At 41.1% G+C, this 23991-nt stretch overlaps 1 protein-coding gene across 2 annotated transcripts in view; it reads right to left on the minus strand.

Annotated features, from left to right (window-relative positions):
* Positions 1–23991, minus strand: part of ARIH2 (ariadne RBR E3 ubiquitin protein ligase 2) — a 48643-nt gene that overhangs the window by 9717 nt on the left and 14935 nt on the right. Inside the window, exons 2-7 of one of the 2 annotated variants that reach the window (XM_034998075.1) lie at positions 19312–19357; positions 8656–8723; positions 4536–4599; positions 2907–3057; positions 1679–1800; positions 273–382 (exon numbers count right to left, since the gene is read on the minus strand). In XM_034998075.1, the coding sequence (XP_034853966.1) occupies positions 273–382; positions 1679–1800; positions 2907–3057; positions 4536–4599; positions 8656–8723; positions 19312–19350 (554 nt within the window). In that variant the 5' untranslated portion in view covers positions 19351–19357. The remainder of the gene's footprint in view (positions 1–272; positions 383–1678; positions 1801–2906; positions 3058–4535; positions 4600–8655; positions 8724–19311; positions 19358–23991) is intronic. The other variant, XM_034998074.1, reaches the window with a different exon arrangement.

A 23991-nucleotide genomic window follows, 5' to 3' on the forward strand; every position in this document is an offset into this window, starting at 1 on the left:
TGACAATCTCTGTGCCATGAGTCTCAGTAGCACAAACCATAGCACATTCTCCAAGAATCTGTGCCACTTTTTTGTTTCTAGACTGAGCATTATCAAACATCCCATGGAACATGAGATGCTGGGTACATACCCTGCCTCCTCGGAGCAGAGCTGCTAGTTAGGCTCAAAGACCCTGTCTTTCCCAGCCCCACCCTCACCCACAGCAACAGCAGCGGTGCTTTGGAGGACAAGGCAGGAGCCCAGGGCTGTTCAGCACCCACACTCACTCTTACCAGAACACCTCGTTGCACCGATTGCACTGTACTCGGCGAGCTCTAGGCTCCTGTACCCGAATAACCATGGGGCAGTCTGCACCAGGGCACAGCTGGAGCTGGTAGTGACTCTGTGAACACACCAAGGGGAAACAATGAGGACATCCCCTAGTCACTGCTTTCAAATCAGACTTCCCTGCAGCTCAAACACCTTCTGTCCTTCCAGCCGATGACTTCTATCAAGGGGCTATAGGAATTCAGAAAGGATGTCACAAAGAACAGCATTAGGCAGATATTAAAGACCTATGAATGTTTAGCTAAAACTAGGTAGCAGCTCACTAGAATGATCTAAGGCTAGATTTTAAAATGGAGTACAGAACTGTGTCTGTGAGCTGAAAGTGCACAGGTCTGGAAAGGAACGGAGCCCAATCCGCTGTGCATCTGAAAGTATTATTCTAAGTAAAATAAGACCGAGAAAGACAAGTATCATATGATTTCACTTCTGTGCAGAATCTAAAAAACAAAATGAATAAACAAAACACAACTCAAAGATACAGAGAATAGAAGGGGAAGGGGGTTATAGGGTGGGTGAAATGGGTGAAGGGGGTCAATTATATGGTGATGGATGGTAACTAGACTTACTTTGGTGATCACTTTGTAGCATATACAAATATTGAATTATTATGTTGTATACCTGAAACCAATATAATGTTACACACCAATTTTACCCAAAAACAAAAACAAAAGCTCTGAGGGGGCTCAATGACCCTCACGCATGTACCAAAGGCAGCAAACAGCACAGGGAACAAGGCACTGTTTATCCCGCAGCCCATGTACAAGAAGATCCAGCCCGTTAGGCAATCTTGTAAGCTCAGGCACAACTGACGAAAATTATGAGAACTATGCTGCATGGAGGCTGCAAGCCTGAGTCGGGAGCCAAAGGAGGGGTGGGAATCCAAAACTGACCACGCTGGAATCCTGGACAAGTTTTCAAATTGCACAAAAAGCAATACCCCTTCTCTGTGCTTTATAAATCACACAGTGAACCAAATGCAACAGCAACTCCTGAGATAGCCCTGACTCGTGTTCATTCCCTGCCATACAATACATTTTAAGCAATTGTGTAGAAGGGGAGGAGGCCTGACCATTCTACCAGAGAAAACCAAGACTCAGAGAGGTCAAATAAAGGGTAGAAGGCTACACAGCGAGGAAGTAACAGACCTGGGATTCATGTCATTGTCAGCCTCACTCCAGGGCCTGTGTTCCTCACTACCACTCTAGTGGCTTCTCCACTTTGTAAAAGCCAAGAGTTCTTTCTTCAAATTATAGCATCTAATGGCAGCCTTGTCTACAAAGTGACTGTGGTGAGCATGAGATGAAAGGTAGGCCCAGGAAGACAGACTTGCAACGACAGGGGCTGGTCATACCTCCACATAGTCCCTAAAGAGGTAGCGCCTGTATTTGTCTCTCAATTCTTCATTGGGCAGCAATGGAAACACGAAGTCCTCTGGTGTTCGGAGTGGGCAGTCCTGAGCCATGCAAGAGACTCCTGTTGAACAAAGACAACATGACGGATAACTGCACTGCAGAAGACATGACAATAATATATTTCCCCACTGCATTCACCCAACAAATTCAGATTCCACATAGGAAATCCCTGAAGCCACAGAATTTATTTTTTTTATTTTTTTATTTTTTGTTAAGATTTTATTTATTTGCGAGAGAGAGAATGAGAGACAGAGAGCATGAGAGGGAGGAGGGTCAGAGGGAGAAGCAGACTCCCCGCCGAGCAGGGAGCCCGATGCGGGACTCGATCCCGGGACTCCAGGATCATGACCTGAGCCAAAGGCAGTCGCTTAACCAACTGAGCCACCCAGGCGCCCCCAGAATTTATTTTAAAAAGAAAGAGAGAAACTAATGTATCTGCAGTGACACAACTAAAATTTACCTCAAATTACATATATATCACAAATAGCACCACTAAAAAAGCAGTATCATCTAAAAAAATCCTATATGGTTCTTGGGGCACCTGTCTGGCTCAGTTGGTAGAGCAGGAGACTCTTGATCTCAGGGACATGAGTTCAAGCCCCCATGGAGCGCAGAGATAAACTTTAAAAAAAAAAACAAAACCCTGTATGGTTCTTGACTAACAATTTTGTTTTGTGACATTTAGTATTACGTGCAAGTGACGACCACCCAACACAATGAGATTCTGCAGATACTGTAAATGCTGAGTTCTAATACCATCAAGTCATAGCATGACAAACACTCCTATAACCAATCACCAAATCTGATTTGTGTTATGCTACCTAAATAGCAGCAATCTCTGGGGGTTTCTGAGTTATAGCTAACCACTTGGGGCATCAAGATAGGGTAGGCAGCTTAAAGGAGAGTTCTCCCATAAGTTCACCTTGCACTCACACCAACATTTACTATATATATGCCCAAACAATAGCCTTAATCTTCTCATTTTGCTCAGGACTGGGGAAAATCTTGCCACTGTTCAGCCTGATGTGTTTGGAAACTAATGGTTCTGACAATAAAAACCCCAATCAGGCTCAGAAGAAAAGACGCAGTTAACCTGAGTACCTGCAAGGGCAAAGCTGAAGATAAATACTTCATGCCAGCCTTTTACAAATTTTGCAGCAGACTCACCCACACCCACGCCATCCTTGACAAGTACTGAGCAGTGCTGCTCCCAGCAGCTACGGCAGAACTGGTGCTGACAGGCCAGAGAAAGTAGGTTTTCCTTCCGCACAAACTGCATACACACTGCGCAGTGGTGAGGGGGGTGGGCCGTGGGAACCTGGGGAGAGGCAGACCCAAATGAGTGAAGAGGAGCCTTCAGATCCTGGGAGACCACAGGGGTGCCTGACGCAGCTAGGTGCATGGGAGGTGAGCCTGACCCTGCAACAAGTGTCAGAACTCAACTGCAATGTGTGGGCTCTGTGGGTCCCAAAAGTTCTCAACAGAAAGCACAGATCAGGAAGGCTTCCTGAAGGAGGTGGCACATGAGCTGGGCTTGCACAATCACTAGGATTCAGAGAGGCAGAGGAAGGCTGAAAGGAGAACTTACATTAGTTTATGATGTCAGGCTGAAAAACTCAGAATTTCCAAATTGCCAAGGTCCTTAAAGGTCATTCAGTCCAAATTCTGCTTTTAGAGGCTACTGGTTTTCTTTTATGAACCGCCCCATTTGGTGCACAGAGCTGCTACTCAAGCTTCTAACAAGACCACATTGCAGGTTTACTTGTCAAAGATACTGCTTTTCCCATAGATATGCCCAAAACATAAAACTTTACAGTTTTTACTAACTCACAACTCATCCTTAACACACTGCAGAGATGTCATATACAATTAATTTAGAGGGATGAGGAAGGCTCCTACTAGGGAAGAAACCTTCCAGGATGTGGGCAAATAACTACAAAGCTTGAACTCCAGAATCCATGCCACGCTATATGATCTGGCAGACAAAGACAATGTGGGACCCCTGGCCCAAGCCAGAAGTCCACTACGGGTTTATATTAGGTTCTGGTTAGTTCACTGGGAATACAATAAACAATTGGGAGGAAAAAGGCTGTATTCTCATGTTTATCCAATATGCTTCTGGAAATTTTCTCCTGAGAGCTACAAAGTTATGTGGTAATTTGAACCCTGATTCTCCCTCCTAAAGAGTGCTTTCGACATGGCCCTTACTCATTTGACAAATGTCTGTCAAACTCCTAAATACAGAGGACATTGCTATGCATAGTAAGATATGGTTCCTAACCATAAAGCAGACAGTCTGGTAGGGGAGCTGAAAAAGATGAGTGACTCACTACATCACACAGGTAAAGATTTCAAGACATAACTAGAGGTGTTTGGAGAGGAGAGATCACAGGCTTTGTGAGAGACAGCCTGATTTGGGTCTTTAAAGATGAGTTCCATTCCCACAAGCAAAGATGGGGACAGGGTCAGGACATTCCAGGCCAGGGCTGGCACAAGCAGTTGAAGAGGCATGTGGTGAGCTTGGGAACACCAAGGAACCCAGCAGGAATGGAGTACAGGCTGTGTGTAAAGAGGAAGGTGAGGCTGGAGAGGGCCCCAGGACTGGCAATGATTTATTCTTCATCCATAAGGAAACTCTTTAAACTAAAATGGAAATGGAAGATTTAGGCCCGTATTGGAACAAAAATCTCAGGCATGTTCTACTATACACAAAGCAAAATGGTTCTCAGTAACACCATAAGCCACAGCAAGAGCCATGTGTGTCAGGAGAAGCCTTGCTCAGGTGGAGATACTCACATGTTTCGAGGGACTGGGCTGAACTCGAGCCTCAACGAGCAGCTGAGCAGAATTAGACTTGTATCTACAAAACAAAAAGCAGAAATAAAGGGATTCAGAAACGAAGGCAAACGTTTTAACCTCTGAACAAAACCAGATGAGACCAACAAGTGCTGCGTTTGCACTAAAGTGTCTTTGTCTCTAATTACCTCTGACAGTACCAAGCTTCCTTTCACTTTGGTATAAATAGTTTTCTCTTTCCATTTTTTAATTTTATTTTTTAAAATATTTTATTTATTTGACAGAGAGAGACACAGCGAGAGAGGGAACACAAGCAGGGGGAATGGGAGAGGGAGAAGCAGGCTGGCTCCCCGCTGAGCAGGGAGCCCGATGTGGGGCTCGATCCCAGGACCCTGGGATCATGATCTGAGCCAAAGGCAGACGCTTAACAACTGAGCCACCCAGGTGCCCCATCTCTTTCAATTTTTAGCCCTCAACTGGTATGAGAATAATAACCCTGATTCAAAGACACCAAACTGTAAGAAAAATACTTATGAAGGACCATGTCTGTTTTCAACTCCTTTCTGGAAATATCTCTGTGTCTTCAGAATAGGAAAGGATATCTTAAGACAAAGAATATGCAGGGGCACCTGGTTGGCTCAGTTGGTGGAGCATGCGGTTCTTGATCTTGGGGTTGTGGGTTCAGGCCCACATTGGGTGTAGAGATTACTTAAATAAAAACTTAAAAAAAAAATGCAAAGCATAAAGGGAAACTCTGACCAATTATGTTACATTTAAGAAGTTCAGGTCACCAGAACACCATGAAGTGAAAAGCCAGGCTATAAATGGAAGACAATTCAATACATACATAATTGGCAAAAGGCTGATATTCAGAATAAATAAAAAGAAAACTTCCTCCAAGTCCATTTGAAAAGACAAAATAACAATAAAAAATGGGCAAAGACAGAGCAAGCATTTCACAGAAAAGAAAGCATGAATGGTCCTTAACAAGAAAAGATGCTCAACCTCCGTAATAATCTGGGACACAATTATATGTCATTTATACCCAGCAGATTGTAAAACTTCAAGTCTGACAGCATCAGGAACACTCATATACCACTGGTAGGCATGTAACACGATACAATCACTTTGGAAACATTTTGCCATTTAGTAAAGCTAAGGAACAGATACCCTCACTTTCTATACTCAACCGTAGAAAAATATATTTCACTAGGAGTCATGCACAAGAGTTTTCAGAGCTGCATTATTTGTAACAGCAAAAAACTAAAACTCACAAATGGTTTTTGACAGGAATATGGATAAGATGTCATAAAATGCAGCCTTGTTAATTTTAAAAGTTGAAGAACACATACAGCATGATTCCATGTCTGTAAAGTTCTAAAAACATACAAAACTAGGGGTACCTGGGTGGCTTAGCTGATTAAGCATCCGACTCTTGATCTCAGCTCAGGTCTTGATCTCAACGGTCATGAGTTCAAGCCCCGTGCTGGGCTCCATGCTGGGCATGGAGCCTACTTAAAAAAACAAAAACAAAAATACAAAATCATACAAAACTAAAGGATATATAATTTAAGAATAAGAAGGGGTGCCTAGGTGGCTCAGTTAGTTAAGCGTCTGCCTTTGGCTCAGGTCACGATCCTGGTGTCCTGGGATCGAGCCCCGCATTGGGCTCCCTGCTCAGCGGGCTCCCTGCTCCTCTCTCTCCCTCTACTGCTCCCCCTGCTTGTACTCTCTCTAATAAGTAAAATCTTTTTTTTTTTTTTAAGGATTTTATTTATTTGACAGAGAGAGACACAGTGAGAGAGGGAACACAAGCAGGGGGAGTGGGAGAGGGAGAAGCAGGCTTCCCGCCGGGAAGGGAACCCGACGCAGGGCTCGATCCCAGGACCCTGGGATCATGACCTGAGCCGAAGGCAGCCGCTTAACCAACTGAGCCACCCAGGCATCCCAATAAATAAATAAAATCTTAAAAAAAAGAAAAAAAAAACAATGAATAAGAAAATGATCAATACCGAATTCAAGATACTGATCACTTTGGAGGGGAAGGAAGAGGATGTGGCCAGGCAGACACTGCCATCAGAGGCTTCTGAATAAAGGTCAGAGGGTTTCTTATTTGGGGGGATACTTAAGTATGTTTATCATTCTTTAAAACCTACACACATCACACACATGTGTGCACATACATACATTTTTGAAAAAGAAACATTTCATAATAAAAATTTAATTCCTTTCTGGAATGAGATATGGAATACATACATTTAAAAATAAAAACAGGAGTGCCTGGGTGGCTCAGTCAGTTAAACGTCTGACTCTTGATTTTGGCCCAGGTCATGAGCTCAGGGTCCTGGGATAGAGCCCGTCATCAGGCTCTGTGGGGAGTCTGCTGGAGATTCTTTCTCTCTCCCTCTGCCCCTCCCCCTGCTCTAACACACTCTCTCTCTAAAATAAATAATAAAGCTTAAAAAATAATAAAAAGAAAAACAATTACCATGTGGCAATAAAAGTGTCACACAAAACCCAGGAAAACTCAATACCCAGAATCCAGGAAGCTGAGCAGGGAAGAATGTCTCATATACGTGACTTCCTTATTCCACCTAGTCAGAATGCCTCCTTCAACTGCTTTTATTCCTACTTCTCACACTAGTATTGTTAATATCCTTAGCCATCTTGTCTATCCCCAAGTTAGGCTACAGAGTTGAACAGTGAGATACACCCCACTGCTGGAACCTACATGGGTCCAAATTCTGGGTAGTAGAAACAGCAGTGCAGACAGTGGAAGTTCACTTCAAAGTCTACCTAAATGTATTCGCCTCTTGGGGATACAGAGTGAAGAGTTCAGTTAGTGAAATCAGGAGCGTACTTGCTCCTCCCTGAGTGGGTTGAGCTGCTCCAGCAGGTACAGCCATCCCAGTTATGTTTAGCCTGGAGAAGGAAAGGCACGACCTTCCTTTGCAGATAAATGGATCACACCATATAAGGAAAGACTCTCTACTGTGTGAAAGGGCAGGGATGTGCCCAGTGATTCTCACTAGTGGCAATTTTGTTCTCCAGGGGTTACTTGGAGACATTTTTTATTTCAAAGGCTCTGGGTGCTAATTTCAGTGTCCCAGATTATTATGGAGGTTGAGCATCTTTTCATGTTAATGGCTGTTCATGCTTTATTTTCTATGAAATGATTGTTCTGTCTTTTGCTCATTTTTTATTGTTATTTTGTCTTTTCAAGTGGATTCTGCCAGAGATTCTGCCAAACCTTACAATTCACAGAACAGTGCCCCACAAAAAGAAGTATCTAACCCCAAAAGGCATGGATGCTGAGGGTGAGAAACCCTACGCTAGACAGAAGCACATGCCTCTGCAGGCAGGGCATGGCGACTCTTCCCAGAGGGGGCAGGGAACCCCTCCTCCTGACAACTTCCAGGACATCCTGAGACTCCAAGGTCTGTGCCTCTAGAGATCTGGTTCTGGTGGTAAGCTAGCCTATCTTTTCTGAAGGTAATATTTAAAAGTATGTTGCATTCCTCACTTGATATATCCAAAAGAAACAAATGGAGATGTTAGCAAGTGTTATATAGAAGGGCACTGATTAGAAATTCATAACGGCATAAAAAAAATGAACTAACTTCACTGACAACAGGGGTTTGGAAAAAAGCATGGGACATCTAGGGGCGCCTGGGTGGCTCAGTCGTTAGGCGTCTGCCTTCGGCTCAGGTCATGATCCCAGGGTTTTGGGATCGAGCCCCGCATCAGGCTCCCTGCTTTGGTGGGAAGCCTGCTTCTCCCTCTCCCACTCCCCCTGCTTGTGTTCCTCTCTTGCTGTGTCTCTGTCAAATAAATAAATAAATCTTTAAAAAAGAAAAAAAAAAAAAGTATAGGACATCTATACGATGAAATACTGACCCAGCAATGAAACAGAGATAGAAAGAGTATGATGCAATCATGAAAAAATGTTCGCCAGGTACTGAGAGGATAAAAGGATATACAATATGATCCAATGTTTTAAATATATAATATGCACATTGTTAAGGATATACTCCAAAACATAAACAATAATCACCACTGGGTGGATGGGCAGAGAAAGAAGCTATGGGCAATGCCATCTCTCTTCCCCCAAACACCTTACCTGTCCAATATCTCTGCAACTTGCCAGTGGAAATTAACTAATATAAGTTTAGCAACTGAATGAGATACCTAGAAAGAAGAAAGAAAGAAAAAAAATCAAATTACAACTGTAGTTTCTTTCAGAGAACTCCACTTTTTGAGAAGTTCATACATTCATGTCTACAGCAGGCCCAGGCTTGATTTCCAAATTCTTCCTCTTGGTTCTCTGCTTCATCTTTTAAGTTCAGACTCTTATAATCCTAGTGATAATCTTAGTATAACCTTTCCTCTCTTTGACTTTTCTTTGTTTTCATTAATGACACTTCCAAGTAATTAGTTTGAGTTGAAACTGAAGTAAAACCACCATTATAATAACAATCCAGCATCCAATTGAAGCAAAAGAGCTGTGTGTTCCCTAATGTGGCCTATGTTCCCTCAAGCTGCTGAAGGAGGCCACACATGGGAAGTGCACCTCTAGTTAGGCCTGTTATTCTCAGAAAATCTCCAGGCTTGGACTTCTTGTATAAATCCAGCAAATCAAAACACCCCTGCTTAAAACCTCCAAATTCCTGGTAACCAATGAGCCCTGATTGCAAGTATGATTTAAAAGCCTATGGACAGGAGCACCTAGCTTGCCGGGGAGCCTGCTTCTCCCTCTCCTGCTGCCTGCCGCTCCCCCTGCTTTTTCTCTCTGTCAAATAAATGAATAATAATAATAAAAAAGCCTATGGACAGCTTTTGTGGCCCCTACATTTTAAAGCACACTGGTTGTGGCTATCAAAAAGCCTCAGAAGGTGCTCTGAGCTAGCAATTCTACTTCTGTAAATTTTTCTGAGGAAATCATAGAGGATACGTGTACCACAGTGTTTTACAAGAGTAAAAAATTAAAAATTACTAAATGTCCAACAAAAAGGAACTAGGTAAATAGTATATGATAGGTCTATGCAATGATTTAGTATGCAGTAATTGAAAAGGATGTTACAGAAATAAGTTTATTGACATAGGAAGTTCACATTCTAATGTCAGGCTAAAGAAGCCAGTAGTAAGATAGCATGTACATGTTATAGCCACAACGTTGTTAATAGGGAAAGAAGACTAGGGCGCCTGGGTGGCTCACAGTCAGTTAAACGTTTGAACTCTTGATTACAGCTCAGGTCATGATCTCATGGTTGTGAGAAAGAGCCCCGCGTTGGGCTCTGCGCTGACAGGAGAGTCTGCTTGGGATTCTCTCTCCCCCTCTGCCCGTCCTGGGCTCCCGCACACGCATGCTCTCTCTCTTAAAAAGGGGGGGGCAGGGGAGAGGGGAAGCAGATTAGGCAGACTAGTAACAAAAAGGAACACCCTGAGGTTGTCAAGACTAGAGTAGAGCCACAAAAGACAGGGTTGTGTTTAGAGGTCTAGATCAGGCTTCCTAGGGAGAGCACTACATAGCACGAGCATGCTACTGAATCAAGGAGAAACAAGGAGCACACTTCAGGCCAGGGAGCCAAGAGAACACACAGAACCTTGGTACTCTCTGCCCACTGGACTGAGTCTTTAAACAGGAGCTACCAAGGAATTCTAAGGCAGTTGGTCCACAGATAAGAACTGCAGAGGGAAAGACACAGTGACCAACATGTAATCCCTGCCCTTAGAGCTCAAGTTACTCCTGAGAGGAGACAGGTGCACACTTACTAAACAAGGGCATGTTCCATTGCATAATCAGTGTCAAAGGCTGTGCAGTGAGTGAATGCCTTTTTATCCTACAGCCCAGGTACATCTGGAGAAAACCAAGGTCTCAAGATAACACATTTCACTAAGGGTGGGGGTCCCCACATCCCTTCCATGCAAGGTAACAGCCATCTGACTCATACATGTTGCTGTAGTATTTTCCTCTTGAGGACCATGGAGACTTTAGGTCTAGGATTCCTGAATTGTAACTGACATTTCTTCTAACTGTAGCCCTAACAAAACTATTTATCCACAGCAAACCACTATCACAAAATGAAAACAGAGACAAAACATAATGGTTTAAAGTTAAATAACTGCTTTGAATATAACTTCTGACTACAGTTTTTTTTTTTTTTTTTTTTAAATCTGATAGTGATACTGTTTGGGATGACCTCCTCACTGGAGCCTTTTCTATCACTTCTTACCTAATGGGGCCCAATCAGCCCTACACCATTTTCTGTCCTGACTTCTAAATGTCTTGGCATGCAGTGGCTATTAGGTCCTGACAAAGGCACTAAACCACCTGGGAAACCAGAGGAGTCCTGACCATGTCCAGCAGCCACCCCCACGCCCCCTCTTCCTCACCAAAGATGGCTTAGGTGGGATCTGTGAGCTAAAAACAGGGGTCAGGCTGCCTCTCACAGATCCACAGAGCCTAGAACTGGAGAGAGGGTGACCCCTCAACAGATGCCGATCATTAAGTGACATCTTATCTTAATCTGTGGATTTTCAAAATCGAACTCAACTTTTCTTAGGAAAAAGAGTTTTACCACTCTACCTAGTCTGATCCTTTGATGTGAACAGCACTTAACAGCAGCAACAAAACCTCAGAATTTGTACACCACATGCAGCCCACCTATGGAAAACATGGTCCTCTGCTGAAACAGAAATTTTATTAATGACTGCAAGTCCACTAATGACCAACTCAGAATATCCCAGCAGAGTTGAGTTTTGGTGAGAAGAGATTATGTGAAAAGAGGATACGTCTGGCACTTTATGAAACTGACAGTGGAGTATATGAATCTATTCTTTCAGTGCCGACAGCCAAGAATACAGCAATATATACAAGATAAGAGGCACACATGTGTCAGCTATATGCACCTCCCATCAGCCTTCTGCAGGAAGTGCTACTGTGATCTCCACATCACAGATGGAGGTGCGAAAATGGCCCATATTATGTCCACAGTATATCATAGAAAACCAGGGAGTTTCCCTCAGTAATCCATTATAAACCTAAAGGAACTCAGAGACTATTAATTTAAACAAAATGCAGTGTGACTGTGCCTTGCCCTATAATGGACACCAGGGAATCTATAGGGAAGTCAAGTTCCAAAAGGTTCTCCGGCAAAAAGAGCACAGGGGTAGAGGAAGAGTACCTAGAAGAATTTATGCTAAAAAAGTAGTCCCATGGGACGCTTGGGTGGCTCAGTTGGTTAAATGTCTGCCTTCAGCTCAGGTCATGATCTAAGGGTCCTGGGATCGAGTCCCCATCGGGCTCCTTGCTCAGTGGGGAGCCTGCTTCTCCCACTTCCTCTGCCCCTCCCCCTGCTCGTGCTCTCTCTCTCTCTCTCTCTGACAAATAAAATCTTTTAAAAAAATTAATTAAAAAAAAAAGTAGTAGTCCCAGCAGGGAGGCCACCTCATCCTTGATTTGGGGTCACAAGAGAGAACTGGGGACGCCTGGGTGGCTCAGTCGGTTGAGCGTCTTGCGTTTGCCTTGGGTCAAGATCCCAGGGTTCTGGGATTGAGTCCTGCATCGGGCTCCCTGCTCAGTGGGAGTCTACTTCTCTCTCTGCCCCACCCCCTCCCCCTACTTGTGCTATCACATGCGCAAGCTCTTGTTCTCTCTCTCTCTCTCGCAAAAATAAATCTTTTTTTTTTTTTTAAGATTTTATTTGTCAGAGAGAGAGAGAGAGTGAGAGAGAGCAAGCACAAGCAGGGGGAGCGGCAGACAGAGGGAGAAGCAGGCTCCCCGCTGAGCAGGGAGCCCGATGTGGGACTCCATCCCGGGACTCTGGGATCATGACCTGAGCTGAAGGCAGATGCTTAATCAACTAAGCCACCAAGGCATCCCAAATAAAATCTTAAAAAAAAACCAAAAACAAACCAAGAGAGAACTTGACTGTGCACGCATGTCCCAGCAGTATCTCAGAGAAAGCAAAAACAGTGATTTAGGGGCAGAAAAGGATGTGGGAGGGGGTGCAGGGGCACCAACATTTAAGCCATCTTCCACAAGAGGGCCAGGACAAACCTTGGAGATGAATCTGTCTTTCTCAGAGTGCAAACAGCTGAACTCTCTCAAGAAAGAATTCCCTGAGTATTCACACCATTACTGTTTAATGCTCAGAGCTCAGCAATCCATTCTAAATCTATTAGAGTTGATAGTTCACAACTGGGGAGAGTCTTCCATTCTTCTGTATGTTTTCAATTGTGGAGAACAGAATCTTTTATAGCAGAATCAAGATGAGCCCTTGCTGGACAGTTTTGATCAAGAAATTAACAACCTATCAGTACTATTGTCTGAACCCCTCCACTCCATATCCCTCAGGATTACCTTCCTGAAACCCTGATGTAAAAGTAATAATACTAAACAGCTCTTACAGAGCTCTCACATCTTGCCGAGATCAGTTCCCACCCTGCTTAAAACCCATCCCTGGTTTCCAGTACTGAGGAGACAAACCTTAAGCTCTTAGTAAAAGAGTCATCAGGACCACTATGCCCTGGAGTCCAGCAACAGACCAAGTGATTCTAGCACCCCCACACACCTTACTAACTATTCTCTACCAAGGATGCCCTTTTTTGTAGCATATATTTGGAAATTAAAGAATATACTTCTGTAGAACCTGTGTGTCACAGAAGAAATCACAAAAGAAATTAGAAAATGTTTTGAGCTGAATGATAATGAAAATACCACAGAATAAAACTTGGTGAGGGCGCCTGGGTGGCTCAGATGGTTAAGCGTCTGCCTTTGGCTCAGGTCATGATCCCAGGGTCCTGGGATCGAGTCCTGCATCAGGCTCCCTGCTTAGCGGGAAGCCTGCTTCTCCCTCTGCTTCTCTCTCTCTCTTTGTGTCTCTCATGAATAAATAAATAAAATCTTAAAAAAAAAAAAACAACACTTGGTGAGATGCTAACATGATGCCATGGGAAATTTACTACTGTAAATGTTTATCCTAGGAAAAAAATCTAAAAATCAATGACATAAAGTCCCCTTAAGAAACTAGAAAAAGACCATATAAATAAATCTTTAAAAAATGGGGGGGGGGCGCACCTGGGTGGTTCCGTGGGTTAAGCATCCGACTCTTGGTTTCAGCTCAGGTCATGATCTCGGGATCAAGCCACATGTTGGGTTCTGCACTCAGCAAGGAGTCTGCTTGAGGATTCTCTCCTTCTGCCGCCCCATTAACCATCCCTCTGCAGGTGTGAGAGTGTGCTTGCACGCACGCGCTCCCTCTCACTCTCTCATATAAATAAATAAATCTTTAAAAAAAAAAAAACTAGGGGTGCCTGGGTGGCTCAGTTGTTAAGCATCTGCCTTCGGCTCAGGTCATGGTCCCAGAGTCCTGGGATCGAGCCCCACATCAGGCTCTCTGCTCGGCGGGAAGCCTGCTTCTCCCTCTCCCACTCCCCTGCTTGTGTTCCCTCTCTCTGTCAAATAAATTAAAAACAAAACAAAACAAAAACCCTAGAAAAAGACGACTAAACTCAAAGCAAGTGAAAGGAAAAAATGAAAAAGAACCAAACAGAAATAAATAAATCCAAATAATATTGAAAAATAAAGTCTGTAAGTTGATTCTTTAAGAAGATCAACAAAGTTGATAAAAACTTTAGCTAGAACATTTAAGAAAAAAAGGGAATACAAATTACCAATAACCGGGGTGAAAAAGGGACTATCCCTAAAAACCTAACAGGTGCTAAAAGGAAAAATAAGGGAATGTTATAAATAATCTAATTTTAATAAATCTGGTATCTTAGGTGAAACTGACAAGTTCCTTGAACACTACTTAGCAAAACTGACACAAAAGGGAAAAAATAAACGGAATAACTATCTATTAAAGACATGGAATTCATAATCAAAAATTTCCTCACAACATTCCATGCCCACAACTTTTTACTGGTGAACTTTATCAACACTAATCTTAAACACTTTCAGAAACTCAAGAAAGTAATACTTCTTCCAAATTAATTTTATGAGACTAACATAATTCAGATACAAAAATCTGACAAAAATGTAACGAAAAGAAAATTACAGATCAGTATCCTTTATGAACACAGACACAAATCCAAATATTTTAGCAAATTAAATCCAGCAATATAGAAAAAGGACAATATAGTATGAAGTGACGTTTATCCCAGGAATGGAAAGATGATTTAACATTTGAAAGCTCCTATTGTAATTCACTGAATTAACAAAATAAAGGTGGAAAAAATGATCATTTCCATCACAGAAAACCCATTTGACAAAATTCAATATTCATTCAAGATAAAAATTCTCAGCAAATGAGGACAAAAAGTGAACTGCCTGAATCTGATGCAGGGCATCTATGAAAAGCATTATATTCAATGATGAAACAGTGAATGCTATATCAGTAAAATGGTACAGATGACCACCCTCACCATTTAACATTATTATATAGGAGGTCCTAGCCAGGGCAGTTAGTAAGGCAAAGGGGGGGGGGGAGACATAAAATACATTAATAAAAGATTGGAAAAAGAAGAAGCAAATTTGTCTCTATTCCTAGATAAAATGACTGTTTACTCAGAAAATCCTAAGCAAATATACAAACTACTAGTAAATGAATTTAGTAAGATAACAAAATACAAAGTCAATATACAAAACCAAAAGTATTTCTATACAGCAGCAAACAAATGAAAACTAAAATTTAAAACAGGTGAAATGTGTTTTAATGATATATTTTATTTAGACTAATACATACACCTATATTATTTTAACATGTAATCCACAAAGTTATTCATGAACTATTTTATTTCATATCCTTCTTTTCATATAAGTCTTCAAAGTACACTATATATTTTAGAATTATAGCATATACCAATTCAAACTGGCCACATTTCAAATGCCCAACGGCTACACAGGGTCATAGCCACCAGACTGAACAACATAGCTCCAGACGGAACACAGCAATCAAAATTAATCAAAATCAAAGCAGGGTTTTTTTGGGGGGCAGAGGGCACAAATTAAAAGTTGATCCTAAAATCTGTGGAAGGTAAAAGACCCAGAATATCCAGAGCAATCTTGAAAGAGCAAAGTTGGAGGACTTACACCATCTGACTTCAAAACTTACTATGAAGCTACAGTAATCAAGACAGCAAAGTACGTAGGGGCTTAGAAACAGAGATCAATGAAACAATAAAATCCAGAAGTAAACTCAGACATTTACGGTTAATTTTATACAGAGGTGCCAAGGAATTCAGTTGAGGAAACGTTCAACAAATGGCTCTTGAATAACCGAACATCATTATACAAAAACAAACCACAGAACTTAGACACTTCATAACACGCAAAAATTAACTCAAAATAGTTCACAGATTTAAATGTAAAACTAAAAACCATTAAGACTTCTAGAAGAATATCTCTGCAACCCTGCTTAGGCAAAGATTTCTTAGATACAATGAAAGCACTACCCTTAAAAGAAAAAAACTGATAAACTGGACTTCATTAAACTTTTAGTCTTCAAAGACATTATTAAGAAAATGGAAGAGACAAGCCACAGACTAGGAGAAAATAATTACAAATCATGTATCTGACAAAGGACTTAATTCAGAATCTATAAAGAACTCATGCAACTCAATAGGACAAATAACCCAATTTTTAAAAATGGGCAAAAGATTTGAACCCTTCACCTGAAAAAGGTATGAACAATAAATATGCAAAAGAAAAGATCCTCAACATCATCAGTCATAAGGGAAATGCAAATTAAAACCGCAAGATACCACTTCATACTCACTAGAATGAATATAATCCAAAAGACTATCAATACCAAGTGCTAGCAAAGACGTGGAGAAACTGGAACCCTTATATAATGCTGGCAGGAATCTAAAATAGCATTCACCTTGGAAAACAGTTTGGCAGTTTCTTAAAACATTAAACACACACTTACCATACAACCTAGCAATCCCACTCCTAGATATCTATCCAAGAGAAATGAAAACATACGTCCATTTAAAGCCCTGGACATGAATGGTCATGGCAGCATATTTCATAATAGCCCAAACTGGAAACAACCCAATGTCCATCAACTGATGAATGAATGGATAACAAAATGTAATATATCCATACAATGGAAAATCATTCAGCAATAAAAAGGAAAGCACTACTGACATGTAATACGACATGGACGAACCTCAAAAACATTGTGCTCAGTGAAAAAAGCCAGACACAAAAGACTACATATTGTACAATTCCATTTATATGAAGTTTCTAGAAAAGGTAAAACCATATGGAAAGAAAGATGATTCCTAGTTGCCTGGGGCTGTGACTGGGGACTAACGAACACAAGGGAACTTTCCAGATGATGAAAATGTTCTATAACTCAGATTGTGGTGATGGTTACATAGCTGCATAAACTTACTAAAATTCATTTAATGTACACTTTAAAATGGGTGAATTTAATGTCATGTAAATAATATTTCAACAAATCTGTATAAAAATAAAATCGGTTGATGCCTAGATATATAACAAAGCAAATGTAGCCAAAGGTTAGCAAATGTATAATCTTGACAGTAGGTGTATGGATGTCCACTGTACAATTCCTTAAACTTCTGTTTTAATTTTTCATAATAGAAGTCAGGAGGTACTTCTAACACAATTGTAGTAACTTGCATGAACAAATGTCACAATAAACAAAAGGCTGACCTTTATGCTACTATATCAAATAATCACTTTGACCTTTATTTACTCCTCAAAATAAAAAATTCCCCTTCAGCGTTTTAACATAGTTTTGACCAAAGGTTAATTGATCATACAATGTGAATTTCAGCATAAGCAGATATAACTTCCACACAGGTCTATAATGCAATAACTTTATAACACTCTGTGGCTCTCTTTCAACCTCCCAGATCAAGCCTTCTTAGTGTTCCCATGGATGTTCTACTCCTTAAATGTTGCCATTCCACAAAGCACAGCTCTCAGGCCTGTCTTTGAGGCATCACAGTTGTGCTTAAGCCTTGGTCAGTGTGAACAGAAGCCCCAAAGGTAAAAAACTCCTCTCTTATTCTTCCTGGGAGCTGGGGAAGGGAATGTGACTGATCAAGGTGGGGAACGAGAGGACAAATAGTGGTATAAAGTTCATCAAAGACTGAAGGATGCCCTCAAGTCTCTGGTGGTCCAGAGTAAAAAATGTGGTAAGAGCAGAAGCCAAGAGCAGCCTATCTTCCCTGCCTTTTTCTCCTCTTTCTCTATACCATCAAACCTGACCAACAATGGGTCAGGAGCCTCTGGGGAGCTTGCCTTCCAGCTTGAAAAAACTGTGGGATCACCCTCTGTTGTCATTTACCCTGAACACTGTTCTGCATTGCCAATCCAGTCTGGCTTTGTTTTGCCGTTGCATTTATAATCCCAACACCCTCGAGTGGTTTCCAGTTCTTTATTTCAGGAACACCTTAGCTACATGCATGTCGGAAAGGACTTTGCTGCTGGTCTTCAGTATTTCCCCAAGGTTGCAGGCAAAAATCTTCTGTCATTTTCTACAACCTATGTTTGGGACAGACGCTTAAGGTTATTTCCCTGATACAAGCCCTCAAAACATGTTCAGTAGTTACCACTTGTGCACAGATACCTAAAGGAGTAGACAGCTGCTGGGGAGTCAAGTTCTTTCGATTTCTTATAAACAGTGTAGTAAGTGTGCATACAATTCTATCCCTACTTCATAAGTAGGGCTTGGGGGATGGGAAGTGGGGACCAGTGGGAAATCTAGAATATGGGCCAATGATGTTAAGATTTTTCTCACAGAGATGTAATAAAGTGTACATGAATGTTTTAGCCACTGTCACCAGCAAGGAGCTCTTCACTGGTTAACAGTATAAGAGTCCACCTCTGCATTTCATTAGATATTCTGGAGGCACTTCCTTCCATATTCTAAGGGCTTCAGAGACTAGAGAAATGAAATAGTGTAAACATCCAACTGTCACTTAAAGTGGAGACCACCTTGATGAGATAAAACTTCTGAATCTGCATGGCCTCCAACCCACTCACTACAAGGAGACAGCAGCAGGATTTCAAGACCTTAGATAAGGTAATTCCAGCAGCAATTTGGTTACTGACTTATACTTCGGCAATTCTGTGACTTGCTGTCCCACCCTGTTTCAACTTTACTGTGTATATTTTCTCCATTAGGTCCCTAAGCAGAAAGCAGAATGTGGTAAAAACAATTTTTTAAAATCACAGGTCCCCCCCAAGACCACCTCAAGTTTGTTAGTAAATGAGAGCCACAAATTTCTTTGTAATTCTCTATCAGAATTTTATATTAATCATTGGAACAAACACTTCTTGATCTCCTGACCACAAAGAACTTAAAATACCAGAGCGAGATAAACCTTGCTACTGAAGGAAATGATAAGTACATACAACATTTTGGACCCTTTCTAACACACAGCCAATATCCATTTTTGGAAAAAATGTTTTAAGAGTTTCAGGACATTTAACAGTTATTATTTGACATCCCAGAGCACTTGAATAGTATTATTATTCAAAATAATGCACAGAACGTGCTAATTTTATGTAAGGATCAAGGCATATAGTGAATAGCCTCTGCTCTTCACAACAGTTCCCCAAGGAAACCCATGGGCATGGTCAGTTGCTTCTTCCTCTTTTTAGTCTCCTATAGCTGGTTCAAGCTGTCCAGCCCTCGGGGACAAGTTAATAACACGGCTTGCAAATAGATCTTTCCCCCAGAAAAAAGAAATCCAGCAGCCCACCAAAACTGTCACCAGCCCTTCCCACACTTACCAGTGCCATAGGGAGGATGCAGCTGATGGCAGTGAGCATCAACGGCCTGAAAAAATACAGGTGGTAGTTTCAATTTTTATTTAGAATTCTTACTTGCCAACTGCCTGAAAATTTTTAAGGCTACATGAATGGGTCTCCATGCCTCAGCCTGTGTTAAGCCACTTCGTGGTCCAATCACATTTGTTAACAAACGCTAGTGGTAATTCACTAAACAGCAGAGATGAAGGAAAGGAGTGAATTGTGGGTGAGCTTCTGGGTCTGGGGTAGAAAGGGACATGATTTATATAGGAAAGCTAGCCTAAGGAGATCAAGATGGATGAATTCAGGTCTTGGAGGGTAGGGGGGTGAGGCGAAAAAGTACTAAAAGGCATAAGAGGAAGAAACAAGGTCAAACCACAGAGACAAAGGAATAGGTGAACATCACCCTAGAATGGGACAAAATCAGCAGCAGTGGTGGTGATAGTGGGGTCCCAGCAGGCCTCTGACTTTAGGCAAGGCTCACCCCTACGGTCTAATTTAAGTGGTGGGCCTTCACTTCTCCCATACTTCACATCTACATATTCTCAGCTTCTAGAAGGCCAGCTCTCTGGCTCCTGATCATAACTTTGCTTCCTTTCACTTTTTCTTTATAGGTCTCCATGGAGGGTGACTTGTAATCAAGGCACCCATGCTATTCATGCTTTTAAAAATCTGGCTAAATTTGAAGATTTCTCTTGTCTAACCTTAACTCAGTCTGTCTTTGATCATTAAAATAAATACCAAGAAACCCAAAGACCTCACTAAATAAGTTATTTATGGAAATACAATAAAGCAAAAATATGAGTCATCCATCCCTGACCACGAGGGTACTTTATTATGAAAAATTCCAAACATCTACAAAAGTGAAGAGTATGATGAAAACCATGTACCCATCACCCAGCTCCAACATCAACTCATGGCCAGGTCCACTCTATCTGTACCTCATCCATCCATCACCTGCTACAGTATCATGGAGTAAATCCCAGCCTATATTTTAGGGTGTGCATTTTAATGAAAAACCTCTGGAAAGTACTTAGTACAAAAGGCTGGTTAAGCCCCTACTAGAATTCTAAGAGTTTTCCAGGGGGTGCCATAAAGCAGGATGACCACCATTTTTAAGAACCAAGGTCATATCCAGTAACCAAACCAAAAGAAATGCAGACAGGAGCTGTCATCCAATGAACTGCACATTGTAGGATTAAAAGCCAAATCTCCTACCATGTTCATGCAGCCACAAGCCCATCTTGTCCAAAAATGATTTCAAATAATGCTCTGCCTCTTGTAGCTACTGCTACTGTAAGGAGGCATATAAGAGAGAATACCAAACACTATCTTGGCAGTATCATTCATGTTCCCACTCTTCTCTAGAGGACACCTCAGAGGCTAGCATATCTTACTGATAAAGCCACAGACTCCAAGAACATATTTCAAAGCAGAACTACTGATTGTTGGCCTTAGGTAGCTATGCTTAAAACATATAACGCTATTTTTATAACCTTTCTGTTTATATAAAACTCCATCAGAAATGGAAGCTCCTTGAGGACAGAGATTTGAAACAATTTCCTTTTCTGCCATAAGCGAGCACTTGGCACAATGCCAGCACCAGGACTAGGTCCTACATGCTAACACTATCCTCTTTCACGGCATACCCACATTCTCCTCCAGAACCCAGACAGGCACCAAGATCTTTCAGGCCTCTAGGGGATGCAGGAAGAGGCCAGATACAGCTAATCTGAGGAAGGTTTAAAAAAATAAAAAATAAAAAAAGGAAGGACAAGAGGTCTTCTGAGAGTTTGCAGAGGGTTCTGAAGGGCAGAGATGCTTACAGGAGGTTTGAGGAGACAAAATTCAAACACATGGGTTAGAGAAATGGGCAACAGGAAGCAGTTCAGTTCAGGCTGGAGTCTGAAGAAGTTACGTTAAGTTTTTCAACAGACCAAGATAATCAAAGTGGCACTTTTAGTGGATATATCAGAAAATATGAAATAGAAGGAGAAAAAGATTTATTTAGATCTCCTCTCTCACCATTCTAAAAAAGGAGGTGGCAGAAACTAAAGGCAAAGAGATCTTAAAATTATTTTATGGTAGAGGTCAAACTATTTTTTTTCCCCAGCTCTCAGCATCTATCTAAAAGTTAAAATAACGGAAGACACTCAGGAAACACTTGTTTATTGGGAATCAATGAGTTCTTAACCTATCCCAATTACCAATAACAAAGAAAATCAAATGGTTTATAAAAAGCACTTCGATGAAAAGGAACAATACCTGCCACCCCGTCCCTCCCCAGCCTCCCAGTCTTCCTATCAAGGAGAAATCTCTACAGTTCTGGTTGTCACCAACCTCATTGAGCATGCCCATAATTCTATAGCAGATTTAGTTTACTTATACCACTCCCTACCACCCCCTTCCAAGGCCCAACCTTTTTATATTTAAATTACTATTTTCAGTTCCTTCTATCAGTTACCTTTGTAACTTTAAAATATTTACAGGACCAGAATTCCATTTTCTTCCTTGTGCTTCCAAAGCCACTATCCTTGGGCCATTCAAAGAAGGATATTCTTTATACATTAGGCACAAATACGTTATCTCTATTTAGTAGCCACCAATTACTTATACTTGTGCCACTTATGTGTTTGATTTGTATTTGCTTACAACTTTTTGCATATAGTTTTTCTGCTTTGCACAGGAATTCTAATTCCCTTGCCCCTTGTAAAAAGTTCTATGGTTTCTTCACTGTATTCCAACTATCTTCCAGCTTCTTCATTTTACCTGTTGCTTGGAATCTATCCATTCCCGTTCCCGAATGAATTTTTCTTGGATCCCATCAAATCTGTGTTCAAATTTGGGCTGGCTACTTTCCAGGGTAAAACAGAGTTCCTACTGTACAGGTAACATGAGACTTTTTATTGGACTACTAGGTTAGTTCAGCCATTTCTTGAGTATTTTCCTCATTTTTTATTTTCATCTGCCAAGTTAACTGCTTCAGTAAAGGTATAAGGAAAGAAAATTTTGGGAGTCCTTGCACATCTGAAAACAAGTGTATTCTGCTATGACAAATTCTAGGTTCAAAATCATTCTCCCTCAGGACTTGGAAGACTGCTGTTCCACTGCCTTCTGGTTGTCACTTTTGTGGATGACAAACTGATTCCCATTTCTTTTAGAAGACCCAGTGTATACAGAAACTTTTAGGGTTTTCCATCTATTCTTGTTTTTCTGAAATTCTAGCACTGCGTCTTTCTTTCTTCTTCTGGGCATTGGGTAGAACCTTTCAATATGAAGAATGCTCCTTTCTTTAGATCCTGGAAATTTTCTTCTTCTTATACTTTTAAATATTTCCCTCCTTTCAATTTTTTGTTCTCACTTCCCAGAAATTCTGGTAGATGATGGATCTCTGAATTGATCCTCTATGTCTCTTTTTTCCGCATCAATTTTTGCCTGTATTTTGGCTTTATATTGAGATTTTCTCTTGATTTTTATCTTCTGATCTACGGAATATTTTTTAACTTGACAAACGCGTAATTCATCTCTATGAGCTTTTTTATTTTGACAGTTTCTTCCAGATGGCATCTCCGATTGTTTCATGGATGCCATATCTTCTTGAATATCTAGGAGAATACTAAATAGTATGCTTTTAAAAACAAGCAAAATCATCTACTGGTCTGTTTCAGCTCAGATCAATTTTCCTATTTCTCTTCCATTTTGCATGTTTTCCTCAAATGTCTGGTGATTCTTGGTTAAAAAAACAAAGGGTCACCAAAAAAGGGAATGAAGTAGTGATGCATGCTATAACTTGGATGAACCTCAAAAACATCATGCTAAGTGAAAGCAACCAGACACAAAAGGTCATATATTGCATGATTCCATTTATATGACATATATAGAATAAGTAAATCCATAGAGACAAAAAAGCAGATTAGTGGTTGCCCAGGGCTGGGGGGAGTGAGAAATAACTGTTTAATGGGTACCAGGTTTCCTTTTGGGTAATGAAAATGTTCTGGAACTAGATGGAGATTATGGTTCCACACTGTGAATGTACTAAATGCCACTGAATTTCAACTTTAAAATGGTTAATTTTATATGAATGTTACAATTTTAAAAGGGGAGCAGGTGTCAGGAAAATGAATCCTAACTCTGTGTACATGGACAGAACCCGTCAACTGAGAGGCTTTTCTTTAGGGTGCTTAATTAGAGGCAGCATATACATAAGACTCAAGAGCCCCCAAAGTGACCAATGAGGTCAGCCCAATGTCACACTCTCTAAGGGCCCTATTTCTTCCCAGGTTATCCTATTTCTTAAAAATAAGGAGACTATTTTGTCTAGAAACCAAGTGGGAGCAGGGTTAACTATTTTACATAGAAATCTTTAATTAACCCTCTCATTTGCAGCTCACTTATCTCTTCCATCCAGCCTTTGTCAGTCAAATCAGAGCTCAGTCTCTTCGAAGATCTGCTGGACAAACTGGCTCCTATGTGCAAGGTCCCCACAAGCCACCCCCTCTACTTATTCTCTTTGTTGTATTATGAGTTTATAACATGAATATGCCTTTACTTTCATTTTCATGATATTTCAAAATAGAAAACCACCCCTAAATTTACCTCATGCTCTTCATCATCATCTCTCTCCCTGCCCTCTCCAACTCTCCAGGCGAACCACTGATTTAC

Source organism: Mirounga leonina, unplaced genomic scaffold (genome assembly GCF_011800145.1).
Source record: "Mirounga leonina isolate KUSES-001 unplaced genomic scaffold, KU_Mleo_1.0 Mir_94, whole genome shotgun sequence".
NCBI lineage: Eukaryota > Metazoa > Chordata > Mammalia > Carnivora > Phocidae > Mirounga > Mirounga leonina.